Source organism: Gastrolobium bilobum, unplaced genomic scaffold, assembly GCF_033153095.1.
Source record: "Gastrolobium bilobum isolate Gb01-03AN ecotype WA unplaced genomic scaffold, APGP_CSIRO_Gbil_v1 utg15463, whole genome shotgun sequence".
Taxonomy (NCBI): Eukaryota; Viridiplantae; Streptophyta; class Magnoliopsida; order Fabales; family Fabaceae; genus Gastrolobium; species Gastrolobium bilobum.
This window is the reverse complement of record NW_026897110.1, coordinates 210,888-226,951: the sequence shown is the minus strand read 5'-3', so window position 1 is coordinate 226,951 and position 16,064 is coordinate 210,888. Positions and strand designations below refer to the sequence as shown.

Here is a 16,064-nt window from a genome sequence, read left to right as displayed (position 1 = left end):
TTTCCTTCTAGTTGAATTCGCATATTTTAAAATATCATCCATTATTGCCATTAGTTAAAGATATTAAGGAGCTTCTTGATCTTGATCTCTCACACAGTTTATCATATCCTGCGAGAAGGTAACTAACAAAGTAGCAGACTGGCTTACAAAGCATCACTTGAGTGACAATGCGAATGTCCTGATTTTCTTTAGTCCACCACTAGGGTGTGATTCTTTGGAACAGTGATCATTTTGCCACGCTTCAACAAAAAAAATTAACAGATTGCCACGTTAACAGTAAAATTTCTCAGAATGCCACGCGACATAATTCGCTATCCTGTGTAGCGAATTATGCTTGCTGATGTGGCAAGTCACAATTGGTTGGAATAATTCGCTAAACAGGGTAGCAAATTATGTGGTCAATATTCAGCCTGCACAGTCAACAACAACATCACATGTGTCAAGCAGACAGTAATTCGCTACACTGTGTAGCGAATTATGCAAGATGATGTGGCAAAGTTCTATTGGATGAGTAATTCGCTACACAGTGTAGCGAATTACTGCTGGCTTGACACATGTCCTGTTGCTGACTGTGCACTCTGACATTTTGACCACGTATTTTGCTACACAGTGTAGAGAATTATGTCGCGTGACATTTCGAAAAATTTTACTATTGACGTGACAGTCTAATAAATAATTTGATGAAGTGTGACAAAATGATCACGGTTGGTGATTCTTTAGTCTATAATGATCAAATGGAGGTCATGACCCTGTGGTCCTTTTAATTTCTTTGTTTTCTTTATTTTCCTTTGTATCTCAAAAAAAAAAAAATATCATATCAAAATGATTAAAGGAATCATCACACATTATGTAGGCAGTGCTTAGGGGCGACTTTATCCTTAGAGCCGATAAATAGTAAACGTGCTCAAATTATGACATTCATGACATAAAATATAAGAAGTTATTAAGAAAGGATTTTATTACTCTTCTTTCATAAAAGTAACTTTTCTTATATTCTTTCACTTTAATTTTGTATATTTTTTATAATAATAGAATCTATTCATTTTCTCTCGATAATATAAAATAGTTTTGTCTTATGAAAGAAGAGCAGTACTTTTCATTAAGAAAATAAGTTTAAATGCAATTAAGAAGTTACAATTTAAGTGAGTGCACCTACTCCTTGTGTAGTACTCCTTTGACCTGTTCCCCCCTTCCTTGTCTCCACTCTCCACTGGTGACATTGTCGGTGGAGCAACCCCAAGGGTATTATGGGTAAACCAAACCATTCTTAAACCCATCGTTGTTCATTGGACAGATTACGCACGGCACGACTGTCCTCACAACCAACCACACTACCATGCGTACATAGCAAGCTGCCTAAACGGCGACGTTTGCATTCTTCAACGCACCCTTTAGCATTTATTAATTTGAATCCGAAACCAAGCGAGGGCATTCCAGTAATAAAAAAAATTGTATGAGAAATAAAAACCAAAAATAAAATAAAAATGGAATTACAAAACGCTTCGTATCTTAAATAGATGGGAATCTCTAATTGCACATCTCTTTCCCTTTCTCGTTAATTTTATTTTAATTTTAATTTTTCTTGCACACACACTAAAACCGCCTTTCTGAAATGGCAATGGGCTCTTGTTTGTTCCATTTATCAGTTGATGGTTAGGGCTTCGTAGGGGCGCTATCCGAATGTTCCAGCAGGTTCCTCTTTCGTTGTTTGGGCTCTCCAATTCCAATTTCCGACGGCGTTTTGTGCCAACCATGCCTTGATTTTTATCCTCTTCTTTTTCTTCGGGTAAATACTCGCTTAGAGCCTCTCTTTGTTCTGTTCTTTCTGCCCGTGTGTATCTATTGATTCATTACTCTTTCGACTCGGTAATTTAACTTGTCTTTCTTGATTGAATGCGAGGTCGAGTGGAGAATCCTCGTGTTTGCGGGGTTTACCGTCTTGTTTATGTGTTTTCCCCTTTTGTGAGTTCTCGATTTAGAATTTGGGAGTGGGGTTTCTTGTTCTCTAGGTCGAGGGAAGAGAGGGTTTTCCTTTTGTGGTTAAATTGGTTTCTTAGTTAGTAAGTTACTGAGCTGTTTCCCGATTTGAAGGTCAAACCGCGTTGATGTTCGACCTTCACAGCAGATTTTTTGTTTTTTGTTTTTTTTAATGGTAGCTAGATAGTGGATAAATAACTGTCCCGGGTTTTACTTTTTAAGTGTTTAATTACCACCAGTTAAGGTTCAAATAGCAGACACTGCGAATCATAGCATAAGCATAGATTCAATTGGTATGATTTTCTTTTCGCACGTCAACTTGACATGATTGTTTATAATGGTATTTGTGTATACCGTATCGGGCTAAAGGAGTACCAGAATGGTAACAGTGAGTGAGTGACTAATGAAATCCTTTTTCAGTAGGTTTGTTTCTATAACATATGATACGAGGTTTAATTTGAGTTATCTTGGCATTACTTTGTTTGTAGTTCATTTATACTATCTTTCACGTTTGTAAGGATTCATTGTATTAATTCTGGATTGTTGTAAAGTTCTTCATGATTGTTTTTGAATACTTTAGATGATTTAGTCTGTTGCTGATTAATGAAAACCCTGGTTTCTGTCTGATGCTATTTTCTCATTTTAATACTTATTTATTGTTATGTTTGCTTATACTTCATGTTATGGCTGTCTGCAGTGGTGGCAGATCTGGTATGGAAATGTATGATGTTTCTGAAACTAGAAACGTGGATGCTTATTTGGTAATTTTATAGAATTTTTTAACCTTTGCATTTTACTCTTTTTTTCTTATTGATATATCAGGTCTCCATTAGTGACTTGACATTATTGTTTTCTAGGCACTTTTTACTCATCTCTGACTATGTGTATGACATTAAATTATGTTACTATCACTTTGACTTTCAGATTGAAGGTATTGATCTGAACTCTCACTTGACAAGCCCAAATTTTGAACAATTTGAAGCCATGTTTAACGAAGGAGCCCCTGAGTTTGTTGCTGATCAGAACATGTATTACCCTGCCGCCAATTATGGGTTTTACTGTACAGGTAAATTCAAAACCATTATATGTCACTGCTTTTTGGGTTGATGGTATATTATATATACATCATGTTGATTACTTGCTATTTATTGTGGTTAGGATTTGAATCACCCGTGGAGTGGGAGGACCACCATAGGATTTTTGGTGTAGATGGTCCTGATTTTCAGTACACGGTGAGTGTAGTTCCCCTTCACCCATGTGTGCGTGTGTCATATGTTTTTGGTTGACAGCTGATTATTGTTTGTTCTTTTGCCAGGGTGCACAAAACGAAAGTTTTCCATACGTATATTATACACCTAACTATGGATTTGCACAGTCTCCATACAATCCATACAATCCTTATATTCCTGGTGCTATGATAGGAGTTGATGGTCCATTTGGTGGAGCACAACAATATTACCCCTTCCCCAATTATCAGAACCCTGTTTCTTCACCTTCTTATGTTCCTCTTGTTGTTCAACCAGACAATTTTCCTGATAGTTCTGTTGACTCATTGTTTGATACCAGTGCTTCTGTCAGTAGACCTGATGGAAGAGGTTTGAAACATAAGTTCAATCCAGCTTCTGGTGCCTTTACTAGGAACTCTTCAAAACCATTATCAAATCAGACAAGTTCCTTAGCCAGGGTATCAGAAGGACCGAGAGCTAATGCTGGGGTGAAGAAAGACTTGACAAATGGAAGTGTTTCTGGCAGTGGTTTTCTGAATTCAGCTTCGGCACCTGTCCATCAGGTAGGAATCTTAACCTTTTTAACATATATTTGAATTTGAGTACATGGAGCCCACTTTTGCTTTTGGCATGTTGTTTAGGCCAGACTCCTCTTATCTATAATTAAAATTAGTTGATAATATTATAGGTAGTTAAATTTTTTCACTGCTTTCTGGTCCTACTTCTTTGAAGAGGACATACTTGGAGGGAAATGGGTAGATCCGTATTAGTTTTAGGACATCTGGGAGGCCCTGTATACTTCAAATCTGTTGGAAGATATTTTATTATTGTTTTTGGTAACATGATTTTCTCTTCGAAACTTTTTAAAATTTCTTGAATAAGCTTGATGGTTATGTTTACCTTTTTAATTTTTTAGGCCAGAGGTGCTGAAGCCTCAAACGGACCTGTAGATACTATTTCAAATGGAAATGTTTTGTCTCATCGTAATCAATTGAAAGTAGCTCTCCCTTTGAATGGTGGATTTTCTGACTTTGGATCTAGTGCTAATGGACAGTCTGCAGTTGCAAGATTTCGACCGAAGGTTCACATTGGCAAAGTACTGAGTGATGTAAAGGGAAGCTCTGATGTTTTGGGTGAGCAAAATCGAGGGCCTAGAATTAGTAGGTCCAGACATCAGCTGCTGGCTGTCAAAGCCTATACAACAAAGGCAGGAGATAGTAATACACAAGATAACCTCATCATTTATACTGATCAATATAATAGGGAAGATTTCTCTCTTGACTATGAAAATGGGAAGTTTTTTGTTATAAAATCATACAGCGAGGATGACGTGCACAAGAGCGTTAAATATAATGTGTGGTCATCAACTCCTCATGGCAACAAGAAATTGGAGAGTGCTTATGAAGATGCTAAGAGAATAGCTGCTGGAAAATCTGGAGGCTTTCCTATCTTTCTTTTCTTTTCTGTGAGTTTCCATTCTGATTATGTATTAAATGAGTTTTGATTCTGTTTCTTTCTGATCCTTACATCTAATAAAACTGTGAAATGCAAAATTTATCCTATTCTATTGGTCATACTGACTTTTTTTTTTCAATGTAGGTTAATGCAAGTGGTCAATTTTGTGGGGTTGCTGAGATGGTTGGGCCAGTTGACTTCAATAAGGATATGGATTTTTGGCAGCAAGATAAATGGAGTGGGAGCTTCCCTGTTAAGTGGCACATCATAAAAGATGTGCCAAACACAAATTTTAGGCACATTATACTAGAGAACAATGAGAACAAGCCAGTAACTAATAGCAGAGACACACAAGAGGTATATACTATTTTTGTGTCCGTTCATTTATCAAAGTAGAATTGAGAATGTGCCCATAATCATTTAACATTAATGGTTGTGTAAGTCTTACCTGAGTAAGTGCATTGAAGATGTTTGGTCTGTCTAAAAAGAGTGTTTGAATTTTTGAATACGGGTACCTTAAGGGCTATAGAGGGTGTAGTTCCCCACCCACCCACTTGACATAGATAGAAACACACATGATTGTGTGGAGGCTTTCTGATTATCGTACTTTTTGACTTCATTGTCTTGATTGAAGTGAACGTGTGTTTTGTTTTTCATTTTGTATATTTTTAATTTGGGGATAAGCTGTTATGTTTAAATTGTGGTTTTGTTTTGGATTTTTTCTACTTTGGTAGATTTTTTGGGTTGGGTGTGTGTTTTCTCCCTCACTATTACTTCATATGATCTGACTATCAAATTCACATTCCTCATGTGCAGATAATGTATAGGAAAGGTATGGAGATGCTGAAAATATTCAAAAATCATACTTTGAAGACGTCTTTGCTCGATGACTTCATGTATTATGAAAACCGTCAGAAAATCTTGCAGGAAGAGAAATCGAAGTTCCTAATCAAGAGTTTTGAAAGACCGTTATCGGTACCAGCACTGGGACCACCTCGAAAGTTGAATTTTGCTGTTGACATTCCTCCTGTCAGTGACGAGAAGAATTCAAAGATGGATGATGAATTTGATAGCTTAAAACAGACTTCAATTTCAAGTGCGGAGCATATTGTTAGTAGTTTCGATGTCACCAGCACTAAGCCTGTTGATGATAAGGCTGATAAAGGTACAGCTGAAAAAGAAGATATTTCTTCTATTTTAAAGATTGGTTCAGTGACTATTACCCCAAGACAGATAGAGACTAAACCACCGGGCGTTGGTGTTGCTAATAAGGAACCAATTGATGTTCTAACAGTAGGCTCAATGCAAGTCAAAGTTAATGGATTTGTTGAGTCTTCCGTTTTGAAGGTTGGGAGTATCCCACTTGATCCAAGAGCACTACAGCTGGACAAAGGAGTTACTTGTGTTAAAAATGAATCTCATCCTTAAAATTTTGCGTATGCATGTCATGGCACCTTTTGGATCTTTTTTGGTGAAGATGGATTATTGTCCCCTGACTGTATCACAGTTGGGAAGTTGGGTTTCTCTTCAGTCTTTTACTACTGATTGATACAACGCCATACTTTGATGTCATGGATCTTTAGATCAGTGTTGATTCAAAAAACTTTAAAATGAAATAGCATAACTTCTTTTATTTTTCGTCTGTGAGCGATCAACATACAAGTGTGTTTTCGTCATTGCAGCTTCCATATACTCTGTTGTCGACTTGCTAGAACTTCTCCTCGCAACGCCCCCGTTTTCTATAGTTCTGTTATATTTTTGAGGTCTACATTCTGTTCTGTTTCTTGGAATGTATTTTAGTTTGATTTGGGTTAAAATGAAGAAATGTAACGACTGAATCAATGAAAGCTTCTCTTTAAGAATATAACCACATGTTATTCTGTTTCTTTTTTCCATTTTGTAGTGTGAAATCATTCAGTACGCCTGTAAGTGCTGAGTGGAATATTAATGGTAGTTCTTTTGATTGGTGAAACTTAATAAGGATTTACGGATTTTTTTATTTTATATCTTCTGTGAATTCTTATGACTGTAGCTGTATTAATATATAAACATCGTTTACATTAAATTTGAAAAAATCGGATTAAATTGATAAACTAAAATGTAATATGTTTTAGGATTTAATTTTTGTTGTAGATTTTTTTTTTTACCACATTTATATAAAAAAATGGGTCTTACTGATTATGTGAGTGTGGTATGTACATTTTTCCCCATGTTTTAACCTCGGAAAATTATTTCATACATGATACTAAACGCAGTTTTATAATTTTGAAATTTTGTAACTAAATGTTACTTAGGATAATAATTTTCACGAATTTAAAAGTCATATCCATTAAAAAAACAATTTATAAAAACTTCATTTTGATATAAATTTCTCATAAAATAGAAATTAGAAATTTATATATATTACAAAAATCATTAATGTAGCTTCAATTCAAGTTTTTGGATTTAAATAATCTTTTATACAGTATCAGAGAATTTAATACTCACCCATTTAATTAATAATTAATTAATTTTTGATGAATTTCTTACCACATATAGGTAGACCTGTGTATTATCCACCCTTAAAGTCAAATAAGCTCTTGTGTGAGGAGACGTGTTAGAGAAGCTCACATGTAAGGAAAAAGTGTTAGAGAAGTATAAAATTATTAATATAACTTAACTCTAAAATTTTGACGGCAAAAAAGTTTAAATATTTCTTTTTTAAAAAAATTACAAAAATGTAATTGTTTTGAATATATTTACAAATATGTAGCACTCAAACACGTCCCATAGGGGCGTGACCTGAAGAGAGAGAATGCTCCACAAGCCACAAGGGTGTGTTTTAGGAGAAAGACATGCCCCAAGGGGAAGTGTTTCACCAGATGCTGACACGAGGCACAAAAAGTAAACAATTTACCCGTAAAATTTTGAAAGTCCATAACTTTTGACTCGGGTGCCCGAATTAGGTAAATAAATTTGACTCCACACAGTTTATCGAGATCTACGCAATGACACCTCATTTGACTTATTTTGTCTCTCACAAAAAAAGTTAGAATTTGCAACAATGATACTATAAAAACGTTAATAAAGAGAAAACCATTGTCATGATTAGAAACATTCATAGTAAAGATCCTTATGATTATTGTACCATTATTGCAAATTGAAATTCTTAGCTTGCTTTTATTTTTTCTCTTCACAATTTTTATTTTTCTCTATCACCTCATGCGGAAAAAAAAAAAACTTAGATAAAAAAGGGAAAAAGAAAGGGGAAAAAATGGTTATGTTCCTTTTATTCTTATCTATTTTGTGCTTTGGGATAGATGCACATGATGTCCTCTACCATTACCTGCGAAAGGAATATCATCAACTATACACTATAAATCGAAATAGCAACAGATCTTTATGACATTTTATTTGACGAATTAATAAGATAATTTTTATGCGGCCAATAGCTAAAATATTGCTTATTATAAAATTGAGGGTTCTATTTAAGTTGACTAATTGTATTCTAGATATCTAACATTGTCAGTCCAGTGCAGAAAATTTACAAAAAAAATTAATTATTTAAATATAGGTGATAATCGTCCGAGCAGTTTTCTCATAATTGAAAGAGAAAAACGGAGATGAATTTAGAAGCATTAGAAATAGATTAATTTTTTATTTTTTTTGGTAAGCAAAAATAGATTAATTAATTAACATGTGTGTGTAATATACTATAAAATTTTAAAAATATGCAGAATAGAGCACAAAGAAGCATTTTTTGGAAAATATTTTTGATGGACTTGCCAACACTATTGTTTGAGAAAGTTCTGCGGAATTTGAATTTTGTCTCCTATAAATATAATTTCAATTTGCAACAATGGTACCATAATCATAAGGATATTTATTATGAATATTCCTAATCATGAAGTGGTTTTATTTTTATTAATCTGGGTTTAAACGTTCTTATAGTATCATTGTGGTAAATTCGAATTTTTTTTGTAAGAGACAAAATATGTCAAAAAATGTGTCATTGCGCAGATCTAAAAAAATTGTATGGAATCAAAAAAATTTTTACTTAATTCGGACACCAAATGTTATGGACTTCAAAAGTTTTACAGATAAACTGTTGACTTTTCGTGAAGTGTCAGCATCTGGTGAAATGCACACCCTTGGGGCATGTCTCTCTCTTAAAACACATCCTCGTGGGACGTGTCTCTCTCTATCAGGACGCCTCCATGGGACGTGTTTGAGTGCTATTCATTTGTAAATATATTTAAAACGACTATAATTTCGTAAATTCTTATTACAAGACTATTTAAATTTTTTTCCTTGAAAGGATCTTCTACGTTTTTCGGTATGTAAACATTGTACAAATTATTTTTTTTAATATAAAGTTGCTCGCCCTAAAAAGGTGTAGTAGCTTATGAGTTACACTTGATAACTCAGTCAATATGCAAATATGGGCAAAAGGCAAAATTGTGAGCTTTTGACCACTGTAGCCTTTATTTAATAATTAATTACAAATTCGCCTTCCAGCCAAAACATATCACCCATTTTACCCTGTTTTACTGTGCATAACCTGAAATACCCGGGTACATAGGCGGTTACCCGGGTATAATTTGAAAATTTCTCCCTACCCGGGTAGTCAAGTGGGATACCCGGGTATTGTTCAAAATCTGGGAAATGGCTTGAATTATTTACCCGGATAGGTAGTGGGATACTCGGGTATTGTTCAAATTTTGGGAAATGGCTTGAATTATTTACCCGGGTAGGGAGGGGTACCTGGGTAGAGAGCTGCTGGAGTGCGAATTGGTTTGTTCTTTGAGCACATTAGTTGTGTTTTCTTGCTCTTTTGGGATCATCCTTCACGCACATTATTGCTTCCTTCTACCGATTGAATTCCAAGAAAGGTAAAAAAAATTCCTTTTGAATTTTTGATACAATGTAAAATGCATTCTGACTTTGTGTTTTATCAATTTGCGTTTAGAATTATTGTGTTGCGTTTTAAACATTGCATTTAAAACATCGCATTCTGATTTGTTGCGTTTTAAAAACCCTAACCCTAACCCTAACCCTGCATTCTGATTCTGATTTTGCATTCTTATTTTTATTTTTGTTTCATAGTGTGACTGCATGGCTGAGAGACGCGTTTCGAAGAAAAGAGCAGTGGATACCAAGGGGAGGACCAAGCTCCGACATGATGGGTGGTCATCCTCTCAGCCCCAAGCTGCTGTGCATCAGGCTCCAGACTTGCCGTTCGGATATTTATTTGAGGATGACACTGATACCGAGCTAGGTTCCACTCTGATACCAAGCACTATATGATGAATGCTCAAATAATTTATGTTTGAAATCTCAAAATGGAATCACATGTTATGCTATGTAGGTGTAATGGTGCACAACATTCAGCACACTCAATGAACAATCTCATATAATGCATGTAAATTGAACGATGCATGATACACTAGCATCCGTACATGCTACTTGTATGCTTGAATCCATTGAACACAAGGTAGATATTCTACATGTAACATCTTGGTTTCTCATAAACATATTCATCATAATCAATCATTAATTCCATGGATCACACAAGAACATGGCATATCAACTATAGCATCCACGAGGTTCAAGCATCATTAGTTACCTCTTCTTCCAATTACTCAAGTAAATAAGTTCACTTTTTTTTGGGTCTTCCTTTTCCACACTACTCTTACCTAGCAAAGGAGATATTCAATTAATGTACAATTTTCTCTCTCGTTAAGTAGCTAAGTAAACAAATAATTAAGAGAAAAACTAGGTCTCCTTCTTTTGTTGTAACCAAAAGTATAAAGGGTTCAAGGATCTAATTTTTGTTACTTACTTCATTCTTTCCTAATATGACATTACTAGGCCAAGGCATTAGGGATTATTGTTTCTTGAATGAACTAGGTTCTAACCCTATGTATCAATTTAGCCATAATAGTGTACAAAATATCCTTTAATGATAATATGTCTAACTTCTTAAAATGGAATTGGGCTATACATCTACACAACCTTCTAAATAGTGAACCCCACATACAATGACATCCACATAACCTATTATCCCCCTATAACCGAAATAAGGCAATTCAGAAGGTTAGTGTCTTACCTATACCCCCATAACAGCTGAAAAATCCCTTAGCTAAACTCCTTCCCTTCGCGAATGCAGTCAATAAGTGCAATATCACTTTGTTGGTATTCGGTCATACCCATCACAGTGACCACAAAATTGACATGTAAACACTTTCACGTTCATTTCCATCAATTTCCACCCTCTCATACGTAGAAGATCTCACCAAGTTGTTCTCATCTCTTCTTCGCCCATCTTCATTCTAAACTGCACTCTTTTCTTTCCATCTGTGGCATTTGTAACATCCTGAGCGCTGATGAGGACGGGGAGTGATCGCCAGTGCAAAGAGGCACGGACAAGGAGCGCCTCCTAACAGGCTTCCAGCGGGGGGTTATGGTAGTCCTCAAGAGTTAAGGCCCATTAAGTGTAAATTGTTCCACAAAACCCATGTTTTGGTTATAAATCACGCCCTTTAACCTTCTTCTTTTCATATAGAGCAACTGTTTTGAATAGTGGACCAGAGCAATGCCGAAAGTGGGAATTAAGGTAGACCTGAAGCAAATTTAACATTATCTTTTTCACATATGACTATTGGGTTAGTTTGCTTTGTTCAGGACACCTAAGGCCCATCAAAAGGAACCACAAAATGAAGAGAGAAGAAGGAGTGTTGCGCAGAAAGGAAAAAGAAGTCTGCTATAGTACAACGGCAGTCAAAAGAAGCAATGGGGAGCTGCCTCGTCAGCTACAGCAAAGAAGGTGAAGGTGCTGCCTCTGCTACAGTACGAAAGCAAAGAAGCTGAGCAATGGGGAGCCGCCACGTCAGCTACAGCAGAGAAGGTGAAGGTGCTGTCTCTGCTACAGTACGAAAGCAAAGAAGCTGAGCAATGGGGAGCCGCCACGTCAGCTACAACAGAAGGAGTGGAGGTGCCACCCTGAATCCGATACTCCTACTCACATAGGGAGCCAAAAGCAAGGGGACCACTTCCATTTAAGGCCAAGCTGGCAAGAAGCAAATCTACCATTGGAGAGGATTTAGACAAAGCACAACCCTTGATGAAAGGAACAATGGAGATCAAATGAAGAACCCTATAAAAGGAACAAGCAATCCTCATAAAGAGGAGGATCAACACCCATCCTAGGACTGGTTGTCTCTTTGTTTTCTTATTTCTTTGTAAAAATACTCACTAGGAGCTAACTTCCTCTAAGTAGGTGAGGGTTCCATAGAAGTAATCCCTTTTGTCTTAGGATAGCTTTGTAAGGAACACATATTTTATAAATGAATTTTGAGTTGCTCTTTGGTTTAATTTATTGATTTTGTGAAACCCTTTGGGCTGGCAACCTCATCCCGGGACCACTCGGTTGATGAAACACTGACAAAGGCGTGTGGAGCATTCTCAAAATCCTGGGGTAGTTTAGCCTGAAGAAAGGAGGGATAAACACCTGGAATGGGGAGCACTGCCATGTGAATCCATGCTCTTTTGAGAAGGCAGCATGGTTTCCTTGCATATAACTCCAAGTACTATGGAGTAACGTGGAGAGTAAGGTCTTACCCTCTGCTTACCTATAGCAAAACAAGGGAATGAGCAAAATCCACTTGTAAAATATGCTACCAGGCAGGGTTAACCAAAGGGATGAAAACATGGAACCCGTAACACCTACTTGATCTTTTTCTTTCTGAAATTAATCTTAACTCAATTCCTATCATAACCTTTTCCTCACGATAACTGAACTGTGTTTTACTAGCTGATGCTCTTACTTTCATTTCGTCGACTGCTCTTAAAGTTACTTCAATTGATGCCATTTTATTCGATGACCATGCTAAGTCATTCACTGCTCTCATCTGGTTCAGAATAGTTAACATTGTTTAACTAGCTGCCCAGAGATTGCGCTTTGTGAAGCTTAGCTGAGAATAGTGATTTCTTTTATTGCTCCATTTTACAAATTAAGTTTCCTTTAGCGCTTCTTACTTCATAACTGCTCCCTGAGGACGATAAATCTGGGGCTATAATACCCTATATTGCTTGACACGTACGCTTGCGTATAGTTGAAGAGGGTTGCTCTTAGTCAGAGTAGATTGCTCCTGTTGGCAATCCTGATTACTACTCTACACCCTTGCTCTCTGAAAGAAATATTCCCGAGCAACTCTCGGTTCGACCAAGCAGGTTACATGCATGAATGACTCGAATCGACACCCGAAAGAGAGAAATTTCAAAGATTGTGCAGGTGTGAGATTGCACAGTTTGGAAAAGCTTATAAGAATTAATGGGTACTACCCATACTAACAAGATGCATCTTCTTTTCGGTAGCCCGAAATGGAAGAACTCCATAGTTAAGCGTGCTTGACTTGGAGCAATTATGGGATGAGTGACCTCCTGAGAAGTTTTTCCGGGAAGTGTGCGAGTGAGGAAAAAGCACACTGAAGAGTATTGTGTTAGTATGTGGGGATAGTCATTGATTCTTGAAGCAGTCGGGCGTTACAAGTGGTATCAGAGCAGGGCCTCTCTTCCAGTACGGTGTGGTTCGAGAACGAACCAGGCGGAAGCTGGTGGGCATGTAACATCCTGAGCGCTGACGAGGGCGGGGAGAGATCGCCGGTGCAAAGAGGCACGGACAAGGAGCGACTCCTAACAGGCTTCCAGCGGGGGGTTACATGCATGAATGACTCGAATCGACACCCGAAAGAGAGGAATTTCAAAGATTGTGCAGGTGTGAGATTGCACAGTTTGGAAAAGCTTATAAGAATTAATGGGTACTACCCATACTAACAAGATGCATCTTCTTTTCGGTAGCCCGAAACGGAAGAACTCCATAGTTAAGCGTGCTTGACTTAGAGCAATTATGGGATGAGTGACCTCCTGAGACGTTTTTTCCGGGAAGTGTGCGAGTGAGAAAAAAGCACACTGAAAAGTCTTGTGTTAGTATGTGGGGATAATCATTGATTCTTGAAGCAGTCAGGTGTTACAAGTGGTATCAGAGCAGGGCCTCTCTTCCAGTACGGTGTGGTTCGAGAATGAACCAGGCGGAAGCTGGTGGGCATGTAACATCCTGAGCGCTGACGAGGGCGGGGAGTGATCGCCGGTGCAAAGAGGCACGGAGAGGTAGCGACTCTTGACAGGCTTCCAGCGGGGGGTTACATGCATGAATGACTCGAATCGACACTCAAAAGAGAGGAATTCCAAAGATTGTGCATGTGTGAGATTGCACAGTTTGGGAAAATTTATAAGAATTAATGGGTACTACCCATACTAACAAGATGCATCTTCTTTTCGGTAGCCCGGAACGGAAGAACTCCATAGTTAAGCGTGCTTGACTTGGAGCAATTCTGGGATGGGTGACCTCCTGGAAAGTTTTTCCGGAAAGTGTGCGAGTGAGGAAAAAGCACATTGAAAAGTCTTGTGTTAGTATGTGGGGATAGTCATTGATTTGTGAAGCGGTTGGGCGTTACAACATTCATCTCTTTCCTAGCAAGAAATGTGTCAAACACATCCTCTATTATTTTTAACTTTAATTTTTTTAACTTTAGTTTTATGTGTAAGTAAATTAATTAGTTTAATGCAATTTTGTTTTAATTAGTTTAAGGGAAAAATAATATTTTGAAAGATCAAATCATAAAAAAAAAAGTAAGGTGATGAACTGGCAATACTTTAGGTGTAAAATGTATTAACTATTTTTTGTGAATTTAAATTTGAGTACTAAAAACTTACCCAAAAAAATTATTGAATACTAAAAAAAATATATGTTTTATTGGGGTTAGTAGTAAAACTCGAGAAAAAAAAAGGCCAATTTAATGTTCCAAATTTATTTTAAGGGTTAAATTGAAAATCTTCATAAAAAATACCCATTTGAAAATAATAGTGGGCCGCATCAAAAGCCTGACTGGTCCATTTGCTGAGGTCTTTGGTTGGAGGGTATGGGCTTTATCTCACCTACGCAATTTAAATTTACAATTATGTTTATGCAAAATATGAAAAACTATTTTCGTGTTGTTCCCTTCTTGCCCTAATCCTTTACCCTCTTTAGTGATTTTTGCATAGTGCTCGCTGCTAGTCCAAATCGGTAACTGGTAAGACCCTTTTTGTATGTGTGCTCCATTTCTGGAACAGTGACCAAAATGCCATTGTTCACCAACTTTTTTACCTAAATGCCACGCGAACACTGTTATTTCCCAATCTGCCACGGGGGCAAGTTCGCTATCCGGTGTAGCGAACTCAGTTTGCTGACGTGTCACGTTTCTAGTGGACACTAAGTTCGCTACACGGGATAGCGAACTTCAAACTTTTTTTTTTTAAACTTGGTACTTGTTATCTACTAGAAATGTGACACGTTAGCAAATCGAGTTCGCTACACCGGGTAGCGAACTTGCCCCCGTGGCAGATTGGGAAATAACACTGTTCGCGTGGCATTTAGGTAAAGAAGTTGGTGAAGAGTGGCATTTTGGTCGGTGTTCCTCCATTTCCTTCGTTTTTCCTCTCTTTTTAAAGGCAACAAGCTACTATCATATGTCATTTTCAACTCTTCTTCCCTAACTCATCATGTTTCTATCTACTCGAACTCTTTGAGGGTAAGAAGAAAAATAAATTACTTAATAATTGTTGTTTTAAATAAATGTCTATTGAGATAGACCATGGTTCGTGTTGTTGTTTTAAAAAATTACGACCCGATCTGGGTGGATGGATCACCGATTTTGGCAAAAACCGTCCAGTTTGCATCAATTCATACTGGTTCTATTATATACTCGATCCAATATGAAACGCGGACCGGTTGCATGACCTACATATTGATTTTCGAGTCAATCCAATCTTTTGGACACTGATATTTAGGTTCTTGAGTGTGCCTTTCTGAAATTCACGATGCAATGATATTAGCTCTTCATTCGAAATATTTTCAATCTTAATTTAAGAAATGACATTGAAGGTAGGCTCAGATCTTCAAGTAAACCTTCACTTGGTGAGTTATCAAATTATCGAAAAAGTGAGTTAGCTACAACATGAAATTATTTTTTAAAAACAATATAAAATAAAATAATATTTTGAAACAATTTAAAAAAAAATTAAAATTGTAACCAATGTAAACCACATAGCAATGATGAAATAAAATTTACAACATAAAATTTTGTAAAAGAACCAATTCCAACCTAATGACAAATGGTGAGGAAGTTGGATTTTTTTTACTATTTACAGCGATACCAGGCCTTGCTGGGCCTAAGTGGAGGTGGGTTTTCAGAGCCGTATCAGCCCACCCAATTCCACGTGTCATGCAAGCAAAATCAGAGACAAAGATATGAATCCTAAGTTAACTTGTGAACTATACTTTTAAATGTCAATAGTACATACTTTTAAATGTCAAGTACTATTGCT

General features: G+C 36.8%; 1 protein-coding gene across 1 annotated transcript; it reads left to right on the top strand.

Moving 5' to 3' along the window:
• The first annotated feature begins 1,578 nt into the window (after nt 1–1,578).
• On the top strand, nt 1,579–6,546 carry LOC133304268 (YTH domain-containing protein ECT4-like). Its single transcript, XM_061504277.1, has 8 exons — nt 1,579–1,786; nt 2,675–2,738; nt 2,902–3,043; nt 3,136–3,209; nt 3,293–3,766; nt 4,120–4,668; nt 4,803–5,015; nt 5,475–6,546. The coding sequence occupies exons 2-8, from the start codon at nt 2,691–2,693 to the stop codon at nt 6,084–6,086; spliced, it is 2,112 nt and encodes a 703-aa protein (XP_061360261.1). The 5' UTR covers nt 1,579–1,786; nt 2,675–2,690; the 3' UTR covers nt 6,087–6,546.
• Nucleotides 6,547–16,064: the final 9,518 nt, after the last annotated feature.